The 23890-nt window shown below is 41.1% G+C and overlaps 1 protein-coding gene across 2 annotated transcripts; it reads right to left on the bottom strand.

The window, feature by feature from the left end:
- Positions 1–9391: 9391 nt before the first annotated feature.
- On the bottom strand, positions 9392–15606 carry LOC105559982 (innexin inx7). 2 transcript variants are annotated; one of them, XM_012008680.1, is made up of 7 exons: positions 15203–15606; positions 14184–14274; positions 13992–14067; positions 13637–13730; positions 12388–12728; positions 11698–11888; positions 9392–10634 (listed from the first exon to the last, which is right to left on the bottom strand). In XM_012008680.1, exons 1-7 carry the CDS (start codon positions 15297–15299, stop codon positions 10346–10348), a joined length of 1179 nt encoding a protein of 392 aa, XP_011864070.1. In that variant the 5' UTR covers positions 15300–15606; the 3' UTR covers positions 9392–10345. The 2 variants fall into 2 exon arrangements, with proteins under 2 accessions (XP_011864070.1, XP_011864069.1); XM_012008679.1 differs by having other exon boundaries at positions 13553–13730; positions 15203–15601.
- Positions 15607–23890: the final 8284 nt, after the last annotated feature.

The raw sequence follows: 23890 nt of genomic DNA, 5'->3' as shown, positions 1-23890 counted from the left end.
AACTAGCAAGTAGGTTTCTTGAAGAAAGTCATGACAAAAGAAGACTTGAGATTCAAACCACTGGATAACCAAAAGAGATTCAAATAAATGAAATTGACGCGGAGACTAAGAGGTCCAGGAATTATAACCAAGCTTATGTAAACTAAAGGTTAACATGAGAATATAACCTGGTGTTTTCTAATGGGGAAACACCAGCACACTTATAGTATAATAAAAAATTTACTTATTGTAAAAGTTTGTGACAGATTGCAAATAACTCTGGGAGTTAATGAAAAAAAATATACAGGTTGTCCCATTTTAACTTGGACAGTAAAATATCTCCAAAACTAAGCCCAGCAAACAATAAATGTTTCAGACAAAAATTGTATGGTTTCGAGGGGGACATAAGATGGTGTCACTAATTTGACCTTGAATAGCTGTTTGAAGGTTACGTGAAGGTCACCTTCAATTTTTTTAATGGAACCCTCTATTGTTTATTATTATACTATCTTATTCTACTAATTAATATGAACAACTTTTGTCTGAAATATTTTTTTATTTGCCTAACATTTTTTGAGATATTCAAGAGAAAATTTATAACTTTTTCAATGTTTAACTTATGATATCTCGATAACTGTTTGTCGGAGGAAAAAGTTATGAATTTTCTCTTTCGCTATAAAGCACGGCCTCCTTATTCTTCACGTAAGCAATCCCGTAGAAAAAGTAGAATCGTGTACCGTTGGCTTAGGATTTCGTCAGCCTCCGACCGTTCGTAATCTCGATTGGGATCATCGCCGCACTCGTTATATAATTGAACATTTCGTGGAAGTAAATAATTTCAGCCGACTCGCGGTTTTCAATCAGCGGCGACCTTTGTATTTGTCAACGACGCGTAAAAACATCGACAAAGATGGCCGGAGATAAAGAGAGAAGAGGCTCGCTGCGGAGTGAGCCCACATTATCGCGCGCACATTCGAGCAGCTGGAGTGTACAGATGACGTCGGCACGCTAATTCGCGGTTTACCTTACCAAGGAGAATTCCCGGCGAATTTCATAGCTATCGCGCTTACCGCTTCGCGCACTAAACTTTCCGCGGCGGGAGGCATGAATATTAATAAATTTGAACCGGGTGGAACGTTACTCGGCCATTATTAGAAGATTTTATCGCACAAAGTGTACGAAGATTCGCTGTTTTTTTTTTCATCATAACAATGCGAATTTATACGCGCGAATCTCGCCCGTATCCTCTTAAACCGCAATATCAACTTCCGCGCTTTTTTTTAAATTCCGTATTAGAATGCACGATTCTAGTAAAATTTTATCAAGCCTGTTCCGCGTTCTCGCCGGTATAGCTGGCGAGCGAGCCCTTCAACGGAAAAGAACGAAATCTTGCTTGCCCTTGCGAGACTCTTCGTACACTCTGACTCCTCGGAGAGAACCAGCTTTCCATCTTATCCTTGAGTTTTTGCCTCTACATCGTACGCTTATTGATATTCGAAACTCATTTACGAATTGACGGTTCTCATTCTCGTCTTTCATCCTTTTCGACCGTTGAAGCGGAATTTAGTGAAACAAAAGAACGAGATGAAGAATTGCTTCGATAAAAGCTACCAAAAGATCTGCAAGTTACACATGTATAGTTTTCTTATACAGTAATACACATGAAAAAAACCGAAAATGTCAAATGAACGTTTCTTCGTACATGTATAATGTAACTTAATAAGTGATGACAGTTTGTAACTTTTAAAAGTTACTTAATATTATCATTCTACACGATTGTCTTGAGGCGCAAAAGAGGAAGCAGCTTTCTCACGCTTCTCTCTTTATTGTTTCAGTCATCGGAATGCCAGTCTTACGCGCGATATTATCTTATCCTTGGTGAAGGATTTGTTATACTTTCGCAAGATATAATAAACTCCTGATGGGCTCTATTATTTCGCACAATCATCGTGACTCGTTGGCGTTGCACGCGATGAGTAACGCGTCCGTTTGTATGAAAACTCGGAGCTGTGATCCGCGAGCTTCGGCGATGACTCATTCGCGTAAGCGTTATCGGAAGTGTGAGAATTACTACGGATTCGATTCCATTCATGTAAACTCGCGTAAGGACGTCCCGTAATGATCCCGCGCATCCGCGGACTCCGGCTGCAACATCCGTTACAGTTTTCGTCCCCGCGATGATGCGCGGCTCGGTGGACCAGACGGGCGAGAGATGACGCAACCAGCAGCCCGCCGAGCGCGCATCTTATGCAACGCGAATGTCGCGCGAGCCTCGTCCGCGTCTTCCGTTGCTCTGGCGATTTTTCGCGCCACGCTTTGCCCCCTCTGATAATATCAACTGCATAATATAATTGTATAATATAACGACGTGTCTTTCGCAAGGTTAGCTTTGAACCCACTCTGTAGTGTTCAAATCTGCAGAATTTCCTGTACTCCTTTGGCTGCTGGGTGAGTTGCATTTTATATAGCATTGATTCGTTGAATAAATAATTTTTTTTTTGCGGGCATCTAGTAGTCGATCCTCTATTTGACTCGAATGGAAGAATCGTGAACCGGATACAAGTCTCTCGGTCTACAAGTGAACATACCAAGCCTTGTGTCCAAGAACTGTGTCCAAGTTCTAGTTTCGAGAAGTGTGTAGCCAATCAATCCGCATCTTTTACGGGAATAGCTGCAAGTTGACTGGCTACACATTTCTCGGAACTGGAACTTGGACACAGTTCTTGGTTCATGGACACAAGGTTTTAGCGAACTTATCGTTGAAGATGGTTAAAATTGTTAACCGGAACGTCCAGAAGTTGTAATCAAGAATTTCATTTGAACAATGATATTATATTGACACGCGCAAATAACCGCGTTTGACTCTCATAGCCTAAACCCTTTGTATTTTTATTTTCGAGAGTCCCGTTGCGTGTTTATTGTTGTATAAATTGTACGCGGAAAGAAGAACGATGTTGGATCAACAAGATCAGTGTAATTGAAATAAAATCGTTGAAACAACATCGGTATTAATAAATGAAAAACATCAGATTGTTGTCTTAATAATCTGGATATTTAGTTCAATGCTTAAAATTAAAACTCATAGCAATTACAATTGAGTCAATTAGTTATGTTTGTAGCAGGCCGTGACGTTAACGTTTAATTCAAGCAACTTTATTTTGCTTAATTCAACGTTATTTTTTTCCGTGTATCTCTGAGACTGGCGACACGACTTCAGGGCGAGACATCAGGCGTAACTTTTATTAAACACGTTTCACCGTTTACCGTAATTAGCTCGGGTGACTATTCAAATATTTATCTTTTATCTCGCACACACACCGTAGTCTCTCGTAATGAAATTTGCGGTCAATTATCTCGATAAAATCCATAATTAACTCGATATCAAATCCATTGCGGTATCAACGCCACGATTCGCGCTAATTGCCTTCGTTTCTTTGCTAATTAAGCCGAACACGGAAGAATTGGACAGGTTATTCGTCGCGTCTTTCGTACGTCTTCAAACATCGTTATCTTAATTAACATCCGCCCATGCACGCTGTCAACGAACCGTTTGCGGCGTACAGATTGAACAGGTCGCCTCCGCTCTCTTCGGAAATTTTTCATGTAGATTCAGAAGCCGCGCTATTGTTGTAACCGCGCACAATGGGACGCGTTTGTTCCCGTGAGTCCCAAACGCCTTTAAAAATTACAGCTCGGCCGATTGATTCTCATTCGTGGCCGCCGCTCCGTCAGTTGTCCTCGTTAACCGCTCATATTGACCATTGCATCGCCTCGCGTATGCATGCGTGTGTTGCAGCGATGCAACGCGTACCTTGATAATAAGTCACTACGGGGAATGTAATTTGTATTTTTCCACCGCGATGCGCGCTAAGGACATTTCATTTTTAATCGAACAAACCGCCAGCACGCAAACGCACTGGCGATGTATTCGAGTTTCCACGATGCAGTATCGTTGATTTGTTGAAAGATGAATACGATCTCTACACTGACAAACAAATTTTTTTTAACTAATAGATTTACTTAAAATTATTGTTTTTTTACTGAAGTAAATATTTATTCTATTTAAATAAAAATATCAAAATTCAAGTAAATCATGTATTATATTAAGTGAATTAATTTAAATCATTGCATTTTCTGCATTCAAATAAAGATTTCGTGAGATATAGAATACTATTTATTAAATGAAATAATTGTTTTTCTTAAATAAGAAATCCAATTTTCTTCGTTGCGAAAATTACATCTTAGTGAAACATTTTATAGAATTAAAATGAAATTTTTTTAATTTTAAATTATCTACGCTTTGATATTTAATAGATGCTTAAATTAAAGAACTGCATTGTTTAATTTGTTTATTATTTTTTAACTTAATAAGCTATTAGGAGCCACCTAATGAATAATTTTCTTGAATGAAGTAATATTTTTTTTTGGGTTAAGATATTTTTCTTATCAGTGTAGTAGCACAGTGTCAAACATTGGTTAAACATTGGCCTAATATTTAATTGCATCGGGCCAATGTTTAGCCAATGCACTGTGCATACTAGGGATTGAAAGACTTTTTTTTACAGCGTACAAGTCTCCTCGGTTTGGGTCACGAAGATTGTCTGGATCGTTACTTCGGAGAAACGCGACGCGCAATTTTTTCGTTCGCAACTTTTGTTAACTCTTTACACGCACCGATTGCCCAACAGTCCGCGTACGAGTGAACGGACAGGATCGATTGCCTTATCTGAAATAAATAGAAATAATTACGCACGACCGCCTTTTTTTATGGATCGTCAAGTTCCTTTACCTCGGCGGACCTTTCACTCGTGTCCATTTTTTTTTCTTACATTCGCTTTCGGTACGTTGTCCGGCGAGGTACTTCGCGACCGTAATTCCTTCCCGCGCACGTGGGACCCCGCGCATTCCAATCTCCCGAGCGCCACCAAAGGCCGACGGACCGGTTTGCGGGAGGGCCACGAAATTGAGAACCGTCGTGACTCAATCGTGTCGCTTGTAACGATAATTCATGCAGCGACGGTTTCCCTCTGTTGCCCGTATGACGTTTGGAAAGCGTATTTTGACCTAAGGCTGAAAAGATCGGCTATTACGCTGCCGCCTTCAAACCTGTGTTCTGCGTCAGTTTATCGACAATTACACTGAAAAATTATTTAAAATTATATATTTATTTAAAAATATAATAATGTAATATAAAGACTGAAAAAGAAGTTTACATCTCAAATCTCTTTTTCGAAGAGAATTCTTTCGCCAACGGTCAAATCACGTTGAACCTACAAGTTCTCGTCCGATCACTTCAGTCAAGCAACGTTGAGCGCGGTTAGTACTTAAATGGGTGACCGTTTGGGAACACCGCGTACTGTTGGCATCTTTTTTTTATACATTTAATATATATATTTGTTTAATACATTTAATTTTTTTTATGGTTTAATTCTACATATATTTCATATTGCTGTTAATTAAATTCGTCTGTTTAACATAAAGTAACTTTCCCAACCCTGACAATAGTAATTGTACAATTGTAACATTATACAATTGTACATCGTCGACCAATTTTTTAAGAGCGTTTTGATGTGCTTATACAAAATAAAATGTTTCCAGACGCAAAGAGCACATTGCAGATCAGAGGTATCTATCATGGAAATGTTCGAAATGGATCGAAAGTATTTCGTTTTTCCTACACTGAGAGAATCTTCTCTTAAAATTTGCGTGAAAATCATGTAATCGTGGGACAACATTGTATTTTAAAGACCTTCGTGAGAGTTTTTTCAACTTTTTCCATACATTCTACTAGTGAAATGAATAGTAAAATTTCCCAAAAACTCTTCGAAATGCCATGTTGTCCCACGATTTCATGATTTTTTAGGGCAAATGTTAAGAGAAAATTCTCTCCGTGTAGAAAGCACAATAGAAATCTAGGAAATAGTCGAACGATTCCGATCGTAATCCATTCCGAACATTTCCGAGAAAGTCACCCAGGCTTAAATGTCGCGCCACAAAGTGTCGCTTCTCAACATCTAGAAAAAAAAAAGAAATATATGCACGAAGTAACGTACAATGCCACACCATCCATATGACGTCCTAGATAGATTAAGAGCAACCTGTTGCTCGTGTTATGAGGACTCTCAATGTTCGTTGCATTACCGCGCGCGGTAAGAAAAGACGTACCTATGTACGTCACCGCGAAAGATTGCGTATTGCCCGATCGAGAAATTTCTTCGAACGTATCTGACTGCGCCCGTTCAGCCTCCGGCTGAAAACTCCCGCGAATCGACATTTATGGATCGTGACGACTCATTCACAAGGCGACTAATTGTGAAACGGATCTCTCTCGAAGAACGTATCTATTTACGTTAGCGTGTCTCCCTACGAGCGAGCGCGTTTTTTTTTGCAAGATAAACGGAAGCATCCTCCAGAGTTACGACGCGCTGGAATGCGCAACACGCAGCGTCGTTCCGCGCGACTCCTACCAACATCCGTCTGAAGCGTAGATTTTTATCATCAGATTTACGCGAAGACGATTTGCGCTGCCCTCGGCATGCAAATATTGCGCGCGCCCTTGCGCCGGTATCGCGCGAATGCATCTGAATTTTCTCACGAAGATCCGGTGGATGTGTAGTAAGTAATCGCCCGACGAAAAATGAGCCGCGTTCTGCATTGCATCCACGCGCTCGACACTCGACTCTCGCACGCGATCGGCATCCTATTCACTGCGGCTGCATACGCAAACGTAATCCGCCGTCGGAAGGCCACCCTTGTAAAGGAGCCTTTTGAGACTTCTCAAAAAGTATTAGGCAAATCGAACAACGTTTCAGACAAAAGTTGTTCATATTAATTAGTATTATAAGATAGTGTACTAAACAATAGTGGGTTCTATTTATGAAATTTATGATGGCCTTCACGTGATCTTGACAACGCCATTCAAGATCACACTGATATTGCTATGGAATGCTACTTGAAGCCCCACAACTTTGGTCGGAGAAGTTTTTTCTTCTGGAACTTATACGTTTTGAAATATTCTACGTGCTCGACCTACAAAAAACACGTCCTGTACATTGCTGTTTCACTGCGAAGGTCGTAAAGTACGTTAGAATGAAGGAAGATTTATGTAACTATAATACAATAGAAACCTGAAAACGATAAGAAAATATCCTTCCAAACCATCCTGGGTCTTTCAGTCGCTATGGGCTTAACGCAGTCGAACACTTGTGCACAGATGTTTTCCAGATTTCTCAAGTGCGCCTCTCCTCGTTTTCGACGATTTTCTTCCCTCTTAAGAAAACCAAAGGACGCGTCAGTTTTAGAACGTTTTGAATATTCGGTGAGGTGAAGTTATCGCATATGAGTTAGTGTTTCAAGCTCAAACAAATCGCAACGTCATAAAATATACATTATTACATACAGAAAGTGGCAATAACTGTCGGAGCGAAGAGGCTGTTTGTCTCTCGGAACTGGCTGCGGCATTGAAATCGTATAATTAAAATTAAAATTAGATAGACTGGAAGGAAAAGTGAGGCACATTTATACAGAAACGTGAAATTATTTTTTATCGGAATATTCAATTCCAAATAATTATGTAACAATTGTTTTAATTGTATGTTTAAAAAATACTATATCCTCTACAAGTTATAAATTATAATTTCGAACGAGGTTGTTCTCTTTTTAACAATTTCTCACATAATTGCGTTTGTAAGGGGAGAACCTCGAAAAATTATCTTCAACACCCGGAAATTCAACATCCGCTAATGTTAATTCTCGGACTAATGGGACTCTGACTCGACGAAACGTCCGAGTCTTTCCGTACATTTCCTCTACGAGAGATAGATGTAATCATTTTAAATAAAAGCGAAAAGAAGTTTTGCTCATTTTTCTTGCCCCAATTAAACTGGTAGGCTTTGCAACAACGATTTTGTTGCTGTCTCACCGTTTGCTTTACCGTCTCTCGCTACTCTATTTCCACTACACTGTATCTTTATGCAGCATAAATCAAATTAAAGTTAAAAAATAAAAAAAAATATGCCGTTAAACTATTAATGGCAGGGTCGATCTCAACTGTCCTCATGTTGATTTTCCATTACCTCGGAAGGGCTCGTACGGGCATGCATGCTGCGTTCGCTTAGGCGCGAGATAAGTCCGGTTATAGAGGCACCCGTTGTTTCCGCAGCACCCGCTACGGATATCGTGACGATCGATCGGTCTTGCCGGCTCGATCCGTCCGGGTTTGACGCGAGAATGTCGCCAGAACAAAGGAAATAAGCGGCCTTTTGCCAGTCCGATCGGTCTGAAGTCCAAGTGCGCCGACACGCGGGCAACAAGGCAACGCTTCTCTTTTTCTGCCCTCGTCGTCTCTCGTTTCCCAACCGAGAGAGCATAATGGACTGAGTTCCGGCCGCGATGATTCCAGCTTGCCGACCCGGACTCTCGGGTTTCTCGGTACGCATCCGCACAAAGACAAAAGCCCCCTGTAAACGAGAGCTCTAAGCGTCTCGTTGAAGAACTTCTGCATGAAAAGATCTCGCGCCTCGTGACCCAGTCACGATTCCAGCGTATTCACATTCAGAATCGTTGCGAATATTTGTCCGTTTCTGTATCTCTATGCACTTATTGTAAATATTTATTGACAAAATCTGCATCTTATATAAATCTATACATTACGTAAATGCTATGTGTTTTTATTGTAACGTACAACGTTAAAAAAATATTTAAATGTAATTTGTATCAATCGGTTATGCAATTATTTAAAAAAAAAACGCATACAGTGCTACATAAATTTTAAGGATGAAAGTACTGACGATTTCGATGAAGTTCTCTCGCGAAGAGATTTATAATCGCGAGGACACATTATAAATCTCTTTCATAAATTATAAAAAGCGAATATAAGACATACAGGGTGTTCCAGGAAGAAAGGTCAATATTCTGGGAGGTGATAGTATCGGTCATTTTAAGTAAAAATGTTCATATAAATGTACGTCCCATTCCCCACTGTTTCCGAGATAGAGCTATTTGAATGTAGGTACATACAGTTACAAAATTACCGACAAGAAAGAAGTACTACGTACTATTTCTAATGTTTTTGGTTTAAGTGATACACTTTTTACAGATCGTAATAAATTCAAATCAATCAATGGATGCTAATAAATTCGGATCAAATAATGGACGCCAGTGCCCGTATAAAGGAACGTCACGATGTACTCGGACGAGCAACACGCCATGTTCACACGAGAGTTGAAAAATGCACTTTAACGGTGCAATTTTTGAAGATTTATTACGACCTGTAAAAAGTGTATCACTTGAACAATAAATATTAGAAATGGTACGTGGTATTTCTTTCTTGTCGGTAATTTTGCAACTGTACATTCAAGTAGCTCTATCTCGGAAACAGTGGGGAATAGGACACATATTCACATGAACATTTTTGCTTAAAATGACCGATACTATACCCCCTCAGAGTATTGACCTTTCCTCCTGGGACACCCTGCATATTTTCGGTAGAAGGTAATAAATACACGGGCCTTTTGTCGAGTCGATATTTTCGAGAGCGACCGATACGAGATACGCGAGCGGTGATAAATCTCACGGCGCGCCATAAAATCCAAATGTATTGAATGTTCGATACTAGGTCACGGCGCGATTCCAATCACCAGGCCTTAACGACTTAACGATCCGAACTATTGTCAGGCCCGTTTATCGGGTCGGTCCAACGCACGGACGTGTTTACACGTATGCCGGCTTGCACGCGCATGTGCTCGACATACGATCGCACGTAACGCACACGCGAGTCCTCCGTACGAGGTAGTTAAAAGACGATCGACTGGGCAGTTATGTCATGTGTGGCGCGCGCGCGCGGCTACAAATGCGCGACCCCGCCGACGCACGCGAGACGCATTATTTTACAATCGTAGTAAATCGCGGCTGAAGTATCGTACGTTTATACATAAAGAGGCAATTTGGCAGTGTTATAATACGCGTGCGAACGCGCACGCGATTGTTCGCCCGTGTGGGCGCGCGACATAGCTTTCCCGCTGTCTGCTTCATTACTTCGCACGCGAGATAGCGATCTCAGATTTCGATGGCGTAAACTTTACGCCGATGATCGTCGCGCTGTCATAAAATCGCGCGCAATTGGAGCAGATTTATCTGATATTTATCTGTTAAACTGTTATTGGCTTTCTCACGGAATTTCAAGATTTTTTGCTAGACTCCTGAGCTTCATTTCAACGATACCATTAGCGGAAACTAGTCGGTCTGTACAGTTCTACATGCAAAAAGTGCAACAGGTGCAGAATTACTCACTCCAGCATCCCCTTGAGACAATATATGAATTCCTCTAAAAAAAAATGGACGGTGGATTTTACATTTACATTTATGTTCAGGGACTTATGGGAGTCTTAGCGTCATTTTGCCATTCTTGCTTCTTCATCAACTCTTGCTCCACTTCTAGCGGCAAGATTTTGTAACGCGCGTGACGTCTGTTCTCGAGATCCTCCGCCAAACTCTGAAGCAGTTCCTTGAACACATAGTTGTCCAGATTCTTTGCGATGTAATAGAGAAACAGCCAGTCACCGAAGTAGTACTCGTGAGTGACCTTGAGTACGTTCCACGGATTGTACTTTCCAGGGCATGCTATGGAGAACACGAGCTTGTTGAATGACGTACTCCTGCAAGGGAAAAACCGCAATGAAAGTCGCCCGCGGCATCGCAATCGTGGCCTGTCGTCATTTTTATATTAGAGGGCCCTTATCGCGGTGCATTAACGTCACTGTTAGTCTCTCGGGTATATCATTTCCTACGTCATTTGATATTTTTAAGTAGGCATTTGCTTAGACCTCGCTGACGTATAACCGTCGAGCCTTACGGGCAAGCGATATTGTGAAATGTAATGTGAAATGTAACAACAATATTACACGTTAGCTCGCGTTTTTACCGACTAATATTATGAACTTAGCATTATAATTTACTTCAAAGTTTACTACAAATTAATATTCTCTAAGCTCTTGTGTCTTATATAAAAATATTCGTTTGGTCTTATTTTGCGCAAGACACGTTACGACCGCCCTATATATAATTTAGTAAAGTATGTATAGGACGGTCGTAAGGTGTCTAGGCTCCAAATAATGTTTCCGTGTTGGGACGAGCCAGCGTTTAAAGCCACCTTCAATATCTCCGCCATGCGTCATCAAGAATACAGGGCACTGTCAAATGTGCCTATACTCGAACAAATCGAGCAACAAGATGGCATGATATGGACGCACTTCAACACCACTCCTATAATGCCGACTTATATGTTGGCGATTACGTTCCCTTCGAGAGGTAACGTTCGAAAAAAATCAGCGGTGTTCGTGGATTTAAACTCGGCTCTTCTCGTTCATGTGTTTACTATAAGTAGCGCACATTTCTCTGCGCCACGCTCGCCACTAGTAGATAAGCTATTAAATAGTATTTCATAAATAAAGATAGCAATAGATTTTTCCGAGATACAGACGGATACTCTACGTTGCGGAAAAGATAGCAAACCGCAACGAAATCGCGAGATGTAAGCACTAGTTTTGCATCGAGATTACTTTTGCAAGCAACGCGAATGATGTACGGTCCTTGTAAATTCGTCAAGCGAGAATTCTCAAGAGAGAAACCGATGAGCGCGAGCAGCCGATGAGACTCGGCGAAGCCACGAAACGTAACGCGCTGACGACGGAAAAATATGTGAAGACCGAATGTAGTAACCTCGAGTGAAGGATCATGGTGAGTAGTCTCCAAATCAATCCCAAACCGGTTATCACTAAGAGCACGAAGAACCAGAACCAAAGGAACGTATAGATCTTCTCGTTAACGATATTCAGTGCCATCACACACAGCGCGTCGTGCTTTTGTATAGTACCAGAGTGGCCGTACTTATGGAAAGTGCATTTGGTTACCTGAAAACATGGTTTTACATTCATAAATGCAATTACGTTAGTTGGCTGAAAAATATACAGCGACCAATCGCTGAGAACAAAACGTTGTAATAGTCAAAGTTGAGATAATGCTGAGAAAAATTAATCGAAGAAATTTTGAAAGAGAGATGGAACAGTTAGACTTTATTAATTCCGACAGTCGATAAAACGTTCGAAAAATTTTGTCGAACGGATTTATAAGGTTGCATAATAATATTATAGATTAATGATTACATCAGACTACAGTAATGTATGGATTACAATAAATTCAAATAATAATCAATTGTAATAATCAAATAATAATCTAATACTAATAATTTGATAATAATTTATATAGCATTGATCGTCACTGACGCGCAAACACAGCTATCGATATTACCAAAATATCATATAATTTATACTATGGTGTTGTTAGAAGCAACATCTGTTTTAATAACAATATTGTGTAGCATATAAAAGTGGCGACACATCGAAATTATACCTTTGGGAATATTACGTCGAGTGGGTGTACTTCATCCTTAGATGTAGCCGGCACGGAGACCAATCGGCCGAGATTCCAGAAAGCTCCTCCGAGGAACCAGTTGGTCAAGTAAATTTGCACGAACACATTTAGGAAATTCAAGAGCTCGCAAAAAATCAGACTGTACGCCCACGGACGATTTAAGTGCAAGCGGTTTATAAAGCCGGTGCGAATCTGCTGCACCTTCTCGTCGCGATCTTTTCGCGACGGTACCTTCATATCATCGTTTATCTTGATCTCCGTTTCACTCAGTAACAAGGATGCCATGTGCAATCCTGATACTAGCATGCTTAAACGTCCGCCTGAAATTTAAAAAATTGCAGTTAGAGAGGAGTACAATGGTGTGCGGTTTTCGCGATGCTGCTCGCAACGATCGCTCGACCGACATTCCGAGTCGCGGATGTAGATATTGTCCGAATATACTTATATATCCAAGAATATCGAGGAATACTCGATATTTTTGCAACAGAATATTCTTGACGCCAAATTAAGTAAAAAAAATCCTGTATCATTTTTCCTCGCGATAAATAGTTATCGAGATATCGTATGATGATTATTGAAAAAGTTGCTAAGTTTTCTTTAAATATTTCGAAAAATATTAGACAAATCAAAGATGTTTCAGACAAAAGTTGTTCCAATTAATTAATATAAAAAGATGATATAATAAGAAATGGAGGTTTTCGTTTAAAAAATTCAAGGTGACCTTCACGTGACCTTCAAGCAACTATTCAAGATCAAATTAATGACACCATCTTATGTCCCCCTTGAAACCATATAACTTTTGTCTCAAACATTTGTTTCTAACGTGCGTAGTTGTAAAGCGAAAAATTTAGAGGTTTTTATGCTTTTACCTCACTCTGTATAATATAGAATTAAAGGTTTAGCATAGAGCCGAACTTTCGACTCGGGCCGCCTCCGTTGCACGAATTACCATTCACCGGCGTTACAAAGTAATTTTGAAAATAGCGTAATGTTACGTTGTAAGTGGGACACCGTGCGCAGGTGATATAAGATTAGATCATGACGGCGAGAAAAGATTAATGATGATTAGCTCGCCGCTTGAGATAAACGCGCGCGGTCATAAACGTCGCGCGATACGTCTACGAGTACGCGTGCTGGTAAAAACCTTCCATTTTCCGCCAGAGATAGTGCGGCAAGTAAAAGAAGAGCGCCTGGAAGAACAGGACAAAGGGCACCCATTGGTAATAACCGTGGTGTATGACGGCATCGTTTTTGGAAGCTGGTCCGACGCCGGGATGCGCTATATCGCCCTCCAGCACCGCGGTAGCGTTCAGATGCTTCACCTGGAGAGTAAATCAGCTGACAATAGACAGCCGGAAGCAATTGTATCCCGGCTTTTAACTTTTCATACGTGGAAAAAGAAGCTCTTTGACGATAGTATTCCTGGCGTGACAACTTTATTTGGACTGTTTTATTTTCTTTTAGTTGCAACACAACAAACGCGCAGCAGATAAATTAAGTAATTAGTAAAGTGAATTCACTTTATTAACGATATGGAATCAGTAGAGTCACATCGTTAATTTTCGTCCAAGTTTTAGACTTACCACGGTGAAAGTCGACATGAAAAAGCAATAGGTCTCGATGACTTTGTTGTTCGATACAGTAATGTCAGCGATACATCTTTTCAAAATAACAAGAATTCATGTTAGGGAACGACATTATGTTGCTAGAATCTAAGATATAGCTATAAGCAATTTAGAACAATTAAGAAAATTATATAATCTCCACATGTATACCTTATGTGTTCTCCGAAAAATTGTCTGGAGGTGACTAGAATGGACGCAACGAGAAGCATCAAGACTGTAATTCTGTAATGTAATCTGAAAACTAAGCGCACATTCATGTATATATATGTGTGTGTATCTTTTCACTTATTTATCACAGGAAAAAGAACATTCTGTCTCGAGAATGTCTTTCAAAGTTTCAACGTAGAAAATCTTGAAATAAGGTTATATTGCGTTAAACAAAGAAAACTTGCTTGAATGACGCCATTTTTGTACAGTTCAACCAAGAAAAATATATTCTTATTATTTAAGAATAATTTCCTTGACTGGAAAGCAACAATGTTGAATAGAAACAACATATTTTTAAATCAAAGATTGTAGTATTTCAGTATTTAAATAAGAGTGTAACATTATTGAAATTTAAGATTATTAGATACTTTTAAGAAGATTATAGAATTTTCGCGTATAAAAGAAACTTATATAGATAAGAGTCGTCTATTATGAAATGGCTCCTAATATGAGATAACGGAGTTTCTGCTAAGCTAACAAGGCGTCGTCTGTTGGTTCCACCATGAACCTGTTGCCCTTGGAGTGAAATCTCTGTTTAGTGGAAAATTTATTGTTAGATCGTGCGTGTAATCGTTGCGAAAAAAGATTTGTGAAATATTGGATGTTGAAAACGTCCATTGTCTCATATTAGGAGCCTATCTCATAATAGAGGACACTACTTAAAAATAAATATTATTTTGAGTACATAAGTTTTGATTTGACACTTATTTTTTTCTGTGTAATACCACATGTTAACGTCTTTTTTTTCTACTTATCTAATACTATATTAAGTGTTTAAGTAGGCGCGTTACGTAAAAGACCAGATAACCAATCGACAATTAAATTCATGCGATTTAATTAGTAAGTTACGCGATAAGTAACGTTGTTCCAATCGTACATCGTCAGCTTTAATTGTGCCAAATACCAGAGATAATTATGACATAGAAAGCACATATAGGTGTTAGAATCGAGATATATGTTACCGATATTGTCAATGGCTACCGAGTTCTGATTGACTTTGAAATTGACATGGTCTTTGAGGATCGACAAGGCGGCGAACACGGTGCTGGGCGGCGCCATGCTGGCCGGTTCTCCAAGCCTCTTCCGGGAGCGAAGTTAAGGAAGTCGTTCGCGTTGTCCGAGTACAATTAACTTGCGAAGTTACGAACTACTTCGCGTCAGCTGATACAAGCGCGAACTTTCGCATACGGTTCTCGCAGCTGCCGAGATATTCGAGAAATTTCGCGTGCAAAATGCAGACGCGCGACGCTTCGAAATCCACATGGAGTACCGATCGAGGATGTACTAATGAAAACTCGAAAGCAACATCAATCTGACGAGCGTTATCAGAAGCGCTGATTGCGCACCACCCTAAGACATTCTACAAAACTTGGTATTATCGAGAGAGACAGTATTATTATTATTAAAACGTTCCATTCGCTGCAGATAAGAGTAGATAGCGCGAAGCTAACGCGAGAAGACGATCGTAACCGCTGGTCAAAGAAATGAGTCTGTAATATTGATTCACTATTTTCACAATCCCCTAGCGAACAGCGTGGATGAGACAGCGACCTATGACCCAGTTGTTGTGACCTATCATCGTGAACCCTTGAACAGAGCTACGAATAATTCGACAATGCATTTCACCAGGAAGAGTGTTTGCGAGGAACAAATATTTCTTTTTTCAAAGCGACAACTCTTTTCGCGAAATTGAAAGATTGCAGTGAAACTGGTTGCGGACGGGGGATTAAATAAGCGACACGTGGAACTCTTCTTTATTAAAGAAGATTTATTCATTTAGAAAAAGTGATTAAACCACTTTTTTTATTACTCATTAATACTTGTCTAGTACTATTTATCACTTATTGCCTGGTAATATTTATTACTTATTGTTTATTAATTGTTTATTAAAACAGTCTTAAATATTTATGCAATTATTTCTGACGTGCCGAGAGTTAGCGTCGCATAAATATTAAAAATTTGCATATTTAGTGATTTTGGAATGACGAATTTTTAATTCTATAATATATGGCGCCGTAAAAATAGGTGTGCGAGTTTCTTACGTATAAAAGACAATGTTTGCGTTGTGACTCGCGGAATCTCAATTCGTGAAAAATAATTATTATTTTATGTTGCTTACTCAAGGAGAAATGAAAAGTCAAGATGACGTCATCTTGATTTTCATTTCTCCTTGGGTACCTGCAAGCATGTATTACGTGCATGAGGTATCATCCCAAATATAATATATCTCTCAAATGAGACATTCTATAATTATTTCCACGAAAAAATAGATTTATTATCATTCAGAAGCAACATGTGAGAGTATGATTGAGTTATTGTGGATTCCTTCCTGCACAAACTACTTTGCCCATCAATATATTTAAAGAACGTTTTATATATGTATAATCGTTGTTTTAAAAGGCTCCATAAACCCGCTAGACACGCAAAATATAGCGCCGTTAATATTCATTCGGTCTATAATGAGCTCTCGCAAGACAGCGAATCGCTCACAAATTACAGGTGAGTGCCGACAGGAGCGGATCGTCACGTTTCAGAGTATGAGGCCGATGATTTTTTAAAACGCGGGAAGAAGCACGCGCCAGCGTTCTGGTTTCACACGACATGAAATTTAAAAAAATTGATAAACATCTTTGAGCTGGTTTATCCCGTGAAATCTTTCGACGGTCAATTAATTGAAATAATTATCAATAAATTAACGAATGATAGAAAAATTAAGTTAAAGTTAAAATATTGTGTAACGTCTTTTTTGTACAACTTTTACTTATTAAGAGTTATTCTAGCGGGTCGCCAAACATTTTCGCTGCGGCATGTAGAAGATACATATATGTCTAACATCATAACGACTTATCGCTAAAGGAGTCGCTAAACAAACTCGTTAAGCGCTTTCTTCGGTGCCTCCAATTCGCGGTAATTTGTACGGGCATGTTAACTGTCGCGACGCGTCTTGACTCTTCGCAGAGAAAAGAAATAGCATTTCGCCATACGGCGGTAGCGCTCTTACGCGACTCCGTCGTCGCGGAAAATTTTTTTTTTCGAGGAAACGAGAGCGCCAAGTAAATTTTTTAGTTAACAATCTAATTAGAAGTTTTCAACGCAGCCAGCGGTAATTAACAACGTCTGCCCTGGCTGAGGTAATATTTTTCGCAATAAATTTTCTGTATTATTAAAGATGCCAGGTATGGTCAAGAAAACACTGACGTTGTCAAATTTTTAGGTCGGAGCAAGATGTGAATTCATATACCGTTTTTCCAACCTGCCCTGCACCGTTACCCTCTTTGGGAAAAAAAGATAGCAACCCATTTTATGTAGATTGTTCGTAATTCTAATCTTTTGCGAATTTTATCTCGCGTAACCCAAAATCGCAATTATAAGCTATTCTATCTATATCCAAGATTTTTTAGTAATACTAATCAATTCTCTCGATTAGTTCCACCGATATTCAGTAACGCAAAGACAATTTTCACTTAAGAGGCACTAACCGAAACGTTAAGTTGCTTAACTACAAGAAGACGGTTAAAATTTTTCCCAGAGTAGAGCGTGTAAAGGTACCCATACACGTTCCGGAAATTTTCTGAGGAAAAACTGTGCAGTCCTGGCCTTCGGGATTGCCTGAACGAACCCTCGCGCACACACGCTCCGAAATAACTTTCAGTTTGCTAGTGAGCAATGGACGCGACGGACGATAGTTTGGCTCTTGTTGGTTTTGTATTGGCAAGACAGTGCATTCTGAATAGAAATCGCAAGAAAAAACGTGTCAGAAAAATATGGTCCAAAGAGTGGCTACAAAAAAGGGGGCAGTTTTCTACTACACACGCTCCGGAAATCCCGAAGGCCAGGACTGCACAGTTTTTCCTCAGAGGATTTCCGGAACGTGTATGGGTACCTTTACGAACAATCCAAATAATTCGATTACTAATTGTGGGCCCCAAAATGGATTGCTTAACTGTCTCTTTTTCCCAGAGTAGGCCTGTTATACAATACGTCGTGTGTCGCAGTCGGAGCGTATTGTATAACAGGCCTTAAGGATGTTCTGGCTATACAATCCCAGATAAAAGTTACTTGAATTTGAAATCGATGAAATTCTGAGCTTTCGATGGTTAAGATATGCACTGCACGTGCTCGTTTCGTTTAAAAGGCCAGTTAATATGATATGTGGCGTACCAAACGAATATATTTGCATATTTTGTCAATTTTGTGATCGTCGGCAAAAAACTTTTGGACGTGAATTTCATCCGGAAACGACTATAAGTTGGCAGCCGATGTGTGTACCACAACCCGTTTCCAGAGTTTTGCATTGGTCTTTAATTAATAACTCGATAACGAGTTAGCGAATCGACATGAACTTTTTTCAGAAACGTTTCTCGGTATTTTATTTACTCACAAAAAGTTTTCCAAATATCGTCAATGATGTTTCTTCCTAATTTGATCGTTTATATAAATGGAAATGCGCTGCTACTCCGTAAGAACTCGTGCAAAATAAAACGTTAAAATAACTCGTGAACCGATTAGGGAATCGGCTTCAGATTTTACACGCGTATTCAGATAATAAGTTCAAACAACCCATACAATTTTCAACGTATTCTCGATGTTATAACGTTAGCGCCAGAACATCCTTAAGCTTAATCTACAATGTGCTCTTTGTGTCTAGAAACTTTCTATTTTGTGGTCAATAAATACGTTTGAAAAGCTTGTACAGGTGGATAAACACTACATTGTCGGCAAATTTGTTAAATTTATTTCTACAAAATAGAATGTTTGTAGACGCAGAGAGCACATTGTAGACTAGGCTTTAGAGAGACCCGGACGCGAGCGCGCGTTCCAGACCCAAGTCTGCCTCTGGTCTCGCAGATCCGCCCCTGGGACGGATTCGAAATCGCTGCGGCGGCACGGCATGCCGGTCGAGCCGGACGATGGGGACCAACTGTGGCGCTCGCTCGCCGTACGCGCGCGCGGCCGCGCAACGTAGACGTTGAGCGTCGACGTGGACGGGCGAGGACAGGAACCCTTTCTTTCGAGGACTCGTTCGTTCTGCCGGCGGCTTGTACTCGGCCGGGGCCAATGGCCGGTCAAAGTCCCACCTTCGACGTTCGCCAGCTCTTGCCCCCTCGTCCTCCTCCGCGCGGCCACTTCGTGCTCTTTGCGCCGGTGTAGCGGTCACCCTTGGCGATCGTCCTCCCATAGCTCGCCGTCCCCTATGGCCCCCCGACGTCCGAACTTCTTGCGCGTCCGACGCGCTCGTGAAGGGGGGCCGTCAAATCGGAGCGGCGTGGCTCGCCGACCCGATTGCCGCCATCCCGAAGAGATCCCCGGACCCCGGCTCGGGTACGTCGTCCCAGAAGTAAATTCTGCCTCGCCGATCGATCGCACATCGTGAATGATGAAAGCGAGGCTGATTCACAGTCACGCGGACGCATTATCTACGCGTAAAATCAAACCCGCAGACGAGAACTGCTTGAAACGATAAGAATGACGCTTCAAGCGGCAATAACTTAAATTCCCGAGTCTCTTGCGTAACAGCTTGACTTCGGAGTCAACACTGGGGCGTTCTCGGAAACGAAGAGCCGATGAATCAAAATTTACTCCACCGCGCGACACACGGCTCGGGAACTCGGCTCTCGGGAATTCCAATGCGGCTGTGGCCGCGTTAGCTATTCCATCGGACTATAGCAACCGACACCTCGTACGAGCGCAGGAATATGTAACGCGTCCCCGACGGGTGCGTTTACGACTCGAATTGCCTTTGTATAACCCGCGTGTCGTATCGTACCGTATCGCAGGCGTCGTTTCGTTCCTATGACTCGCTCGCTTTAATAGCTGGATTTGTAATTGGAGCTCGCTGTACGCGAGCCGAACGCGCGCGTCGTGTTCGCCGAGAGCATCGGAGGCGGCGCAAACACCGCAATTGCAGTTTTGATGCTACTCTCGCGGTTGGACCAACTCGCGAGAACTAAGGGTGAACTCACACGGTACGGGAATCTGCGTGCGGGACAGTGGATGCGTGATTCGAACAGCCAATCAGCGCGGGATAGAAAAATGCGGAAGAGCCAATCAGCACTCTTCCGCATTTTTCTATCCCGCGCTGATTGGCTGTTCGAATCACGCATCCACTGTCCTGCACGCAGATTCCCGTACCGTGTGAGTTCACCCTAATAGTTTGTTTCCCGTGAATAAATGATATTGCCCCTACACCCCCCCCTCCCCGCGCGAGTCGGTCCATTGATCAACGGTGCACGGATAACGGGTACGCTGTTCCGGGGTCGTAAATTAAAATCAGAATATCCCACGCGTTAATATCTCCTCCGTCTTCGTTCGCCGCCTTAATTAATACCTCGAACGGCCGAGCGAGCGAGTCGCGAACAAGAGCCGTCGTGCCGAGCGTACATTTAAGCCGCTTGAGATTAATTTATTAGACTATTTCTGTCCAGGCTGCCTCTCTTTGTCTCTCTGTATTTACATCCTCGTTGTTTACTCGCATCACGTTCCGTCGCCGCCGCATGCGAGGGTATATTAATTCATCGTGCAATGGCGGATTCACTCGGGGCCCCGGAATAACGTCCTCGCGTTGTCATCGCGTGGCTGCGGCTATACAGTTTTTTTTTCTTAGTAAACGAATTCAGTCAATCTTTACTAATTTGGGATTGCCGAGGCCAGATATGCCAATAAAATTTTTTTATTAGCTCCAATTTCGGTGATACAGGAGGTTGAAATCTCCGAAAATTGTGTTTCTCGCTACTTCTGGAACTATTTTGTTTCGTGAGCTGCGCGAGTGACGTAGTTACATATATGGTATACACAAATTAAGCGTTATATGCACAATAGTTCCCGCGACGTTTTACTAATAGCGAATTCGATTGCTTGCACTAGCGTGCACTGAGTGCACACTAAGGCTTGTTAGTCATAATCAATTCTTATATTTAAGGATCGTCTTAAATGCTTCTTGAAATATTGAAGTGCAAGCAACCGAATTCGTTATAAATAGAAGAAAGTCCTCTAGTACGAGATAGCAGGTTTTCAACGTCCAAGTTCAACCACGAATCTGTTTTTCGCTACGATTACACGGCCTAACAATCAATTTTCCACTAAACAGATTTCACTCCAAGGGCAATAAATTCACGGTGGAACCAACACAGATGACGCCTATTAATTTAGCAGAAACTCAAATTAGGATCTCATTATAAGGGACTTTCATCCAATAACACGAGATATATTTTCCGTCTCTCCGGCGTGAATCTTGCTCTACTTAGGGCCTTACTGGAGAGTCCTCCATTTAAATTCTACCGGCAAGTTCTCCTTTCATGGAAGCTCCGAGCTCTCCATTGAAGAAACGGCAGGTTTTTCTCTTAAGGAAATTCTCAATTCTCCACCAGCGTTGCTCGTAAGCCTTGCTCACTCGTCTCCAAAGACGGGCCGAGCTCGGGGCTCACGTTCCCGTCCGATTCCGAAAATGCTGCTCGTCCAGCCGGTCACGTTACACGTGCGAGGTAACGTGACCGCCACTGCTTTATTATTCCGATCTGGTCGTTAACGTCAGATTACTGTCTGCTCGCTGTGGTATGCGAGTCGGCGCGACGAATCGTCATAGAGATGAACGTTTCCTTCGGGATAAATACAGGCCGGCACGCGTGGAGCCAGGCGTGTAACGAGCGCGTTATTGTACACAACGCAGCTCTCTAATTTATTAGATGTCGTTGTGTGAATGCCCTTTCATGAACGTCCACCGAGGTGATGCATGTGACGTCACGTCGTATAATTGATACGTAAAGTCGCCATCGATGGGATGGCGCATTAAGATACAATTGTCATTTCTTATCGGGCGAAAAATTAAAATGGAGAGAGCGGAATGCGTTACAAAGCTCTGTGACAAATGAGAATGCGTAGTGTTAATATTTTGTACTATCCGTCGTAGAGATCCGTCTCGACGATAGCATGGGCGCTGTCCTTTTACATGACGCTTGTTGGCTTTCGGTTCGATTTACCACTCACTGTTGTTGTTGCTGTTAGATTTGATATCAAAGCTGCGCCGCGGCTGCCGAACAACAAATTGTCACTGAGAACATCCTTTCATGTCTTCGATACGCTTGTGCTCAGTTCAGGATCGTCCTTGTGTTGAGATGTCAGACAGTAAATACCTGATTTGCGTTCTAATAAACTCGGTTTTTATCTCGACAGCCTGTGGAATTTTTATGTGAAACCCCCTCACACTTATACGCGCGATCGTGCGATGATTTAAAATGTTGCCGCAGGATAAGTATATATTTTTCTTTTTTTTATGCAAAAACCTCCAGTGTGTACGTTTTGATTAGTATTTTATCAAATTAAATTACGCTTTTCTTCAAATGTTTATTGTCATATTTCGTGTGGATGAGATTAGATAATTTTTATCAAGAAAAGTATGGTTAAATGTCTAACATTTGCGATAAAAGCCGCGATGGTTTCTCGCAACTTTGTCACCATTTACAATACGTGTCGGACTCAATCTACTATCTTTGTAAACACACGATACCCTAAAAGCTTGTAAACGAGAACGTACAATTGAATTTTCAAGGATATATATACGGTATTATATTAAAGTATATATATAATTTATATATATTACGTAATAAATGTTTTACATGTATGTCATGTTAATTATATAAGCTATATTTATATAAATATTACGTATATATTCTACGGTATGTAGTAGTTTACATATATTTAATTTATATAACACTGGTCTACAAAATTGAACTCCTTTTCTGCTTCGGAAATAAAATCAGCCGGTCTTTATTAATTTGGAGTCACTGAATCCCAATATGTTAGTGACAATTTTTAATTAAATCTAGTTTAAATGTGATAGGAGGGATAACATTAGCACGGGTTTGCGTAAACCTGTCTGCCTAATAAAGTTAAAAATGGCTTAAGAAATGCCAATATTATATTTGCAAAAATTTGAATTTTTTTCTTGATAAAGTGGAAGATATATTTTGAGACATTTTCAAATCATGCTTCATCGTTGCGGTCAATAAAAAATAATATCCAGCACAGCGATCTTGGGGAATTCTTTATTAGCTCGAAACTAGAATTAATAAAAAACTTTCGCTGATATGTTCGGATTCGGAGCGAGCAAAATCAATAAAGATCGATTGATTTCGTTTTTGAGGCATTTTCGTCGTAAGCCAGAATTTCATGTAATCTATGTAAGTTCGAGGCTGCGCAATAATTACTATTTAGGCGTCACGTAAATTATGCAAAATTATGCAAACGCGACCAATTATGCAAAAAAGTCACGCGCGAGTAGCAGCCGTTAAATGACGCGCGCTGGCATTTCGAATCTTGCGCGTCAAGATCTGCGGGGTCCAGGCTCGCGGTTCTCCCCTTCGGACGATGACGGTCAATCTCGTTGCCGTTCGCGCGGGAAAATTTAGTTCGCTAAATGCGGTTCAAGTGCAATAAACGTACCTGATGACCGCGGGAGGGAAGCGAATTGCAATTGCTTGGACCTCGAGAGCGCACGGGGTCTCTCTCATTCGTTAATCGCGGAGGGCGACACGCACGTGCACAGGCCCCCCCTCGTTAACGGGCCCCACACCTACGCGTTCGTGACGCGTAATGAAGTCGACGGCTGTGTGCGGGAAAACTAAGGTCACGACACGTCGCTTCTAATATTAGCG

The sequence above is a fragment of the Vollenhovia emeryi genome, unplaced genomic scaffold, assembly GCF_000949405.1.
Source record: "Vollenhovia emeryi isolate VEMERY1.0 unplaced genomic scaffold, V.emery_V1.0 DF939246.1, whole genome shotgun sequence".
NCBI lineage: Eukaryota > Metazoa > Arthropoda > Insecta > Hymenoptera > Formicidae > Vollenhovia > Vollenhovia emeryi.
The sequence above is the reverse complement of the archived record's forward strand: the minus strand, read 5'-3'. Positions and strand labels throughout refer to the sequence as shown.

What these genes read in the sequence shown, in the direction of transcription:
- LOC105559982 (XM_012008679.1), bottom strand. Translation starts at nt 15,299, where the DNA reads ATGGCGCCGCCCAGCACCGTGTTCGCCGCCTTGTCGATCCTCAAAGAC. An exon ending in TTTTTCGGAGAACACATAAG is followed by an intron (nt 14,068 to 14,183) that starts GTATACATGTGG and finishes TATTTTGAAAAG; the next exon opens with ATGTATCGCTGACATTACTG. An exon ending in TCTCTGGCGGAAAATGGAAG is followed by an intron (nt 12,729 to 13,552) that starts GTTTTTACCAGC and finishes TTTAAATTTCAG; the next exon opens with GCGGACGTTTAAGCATGCTA.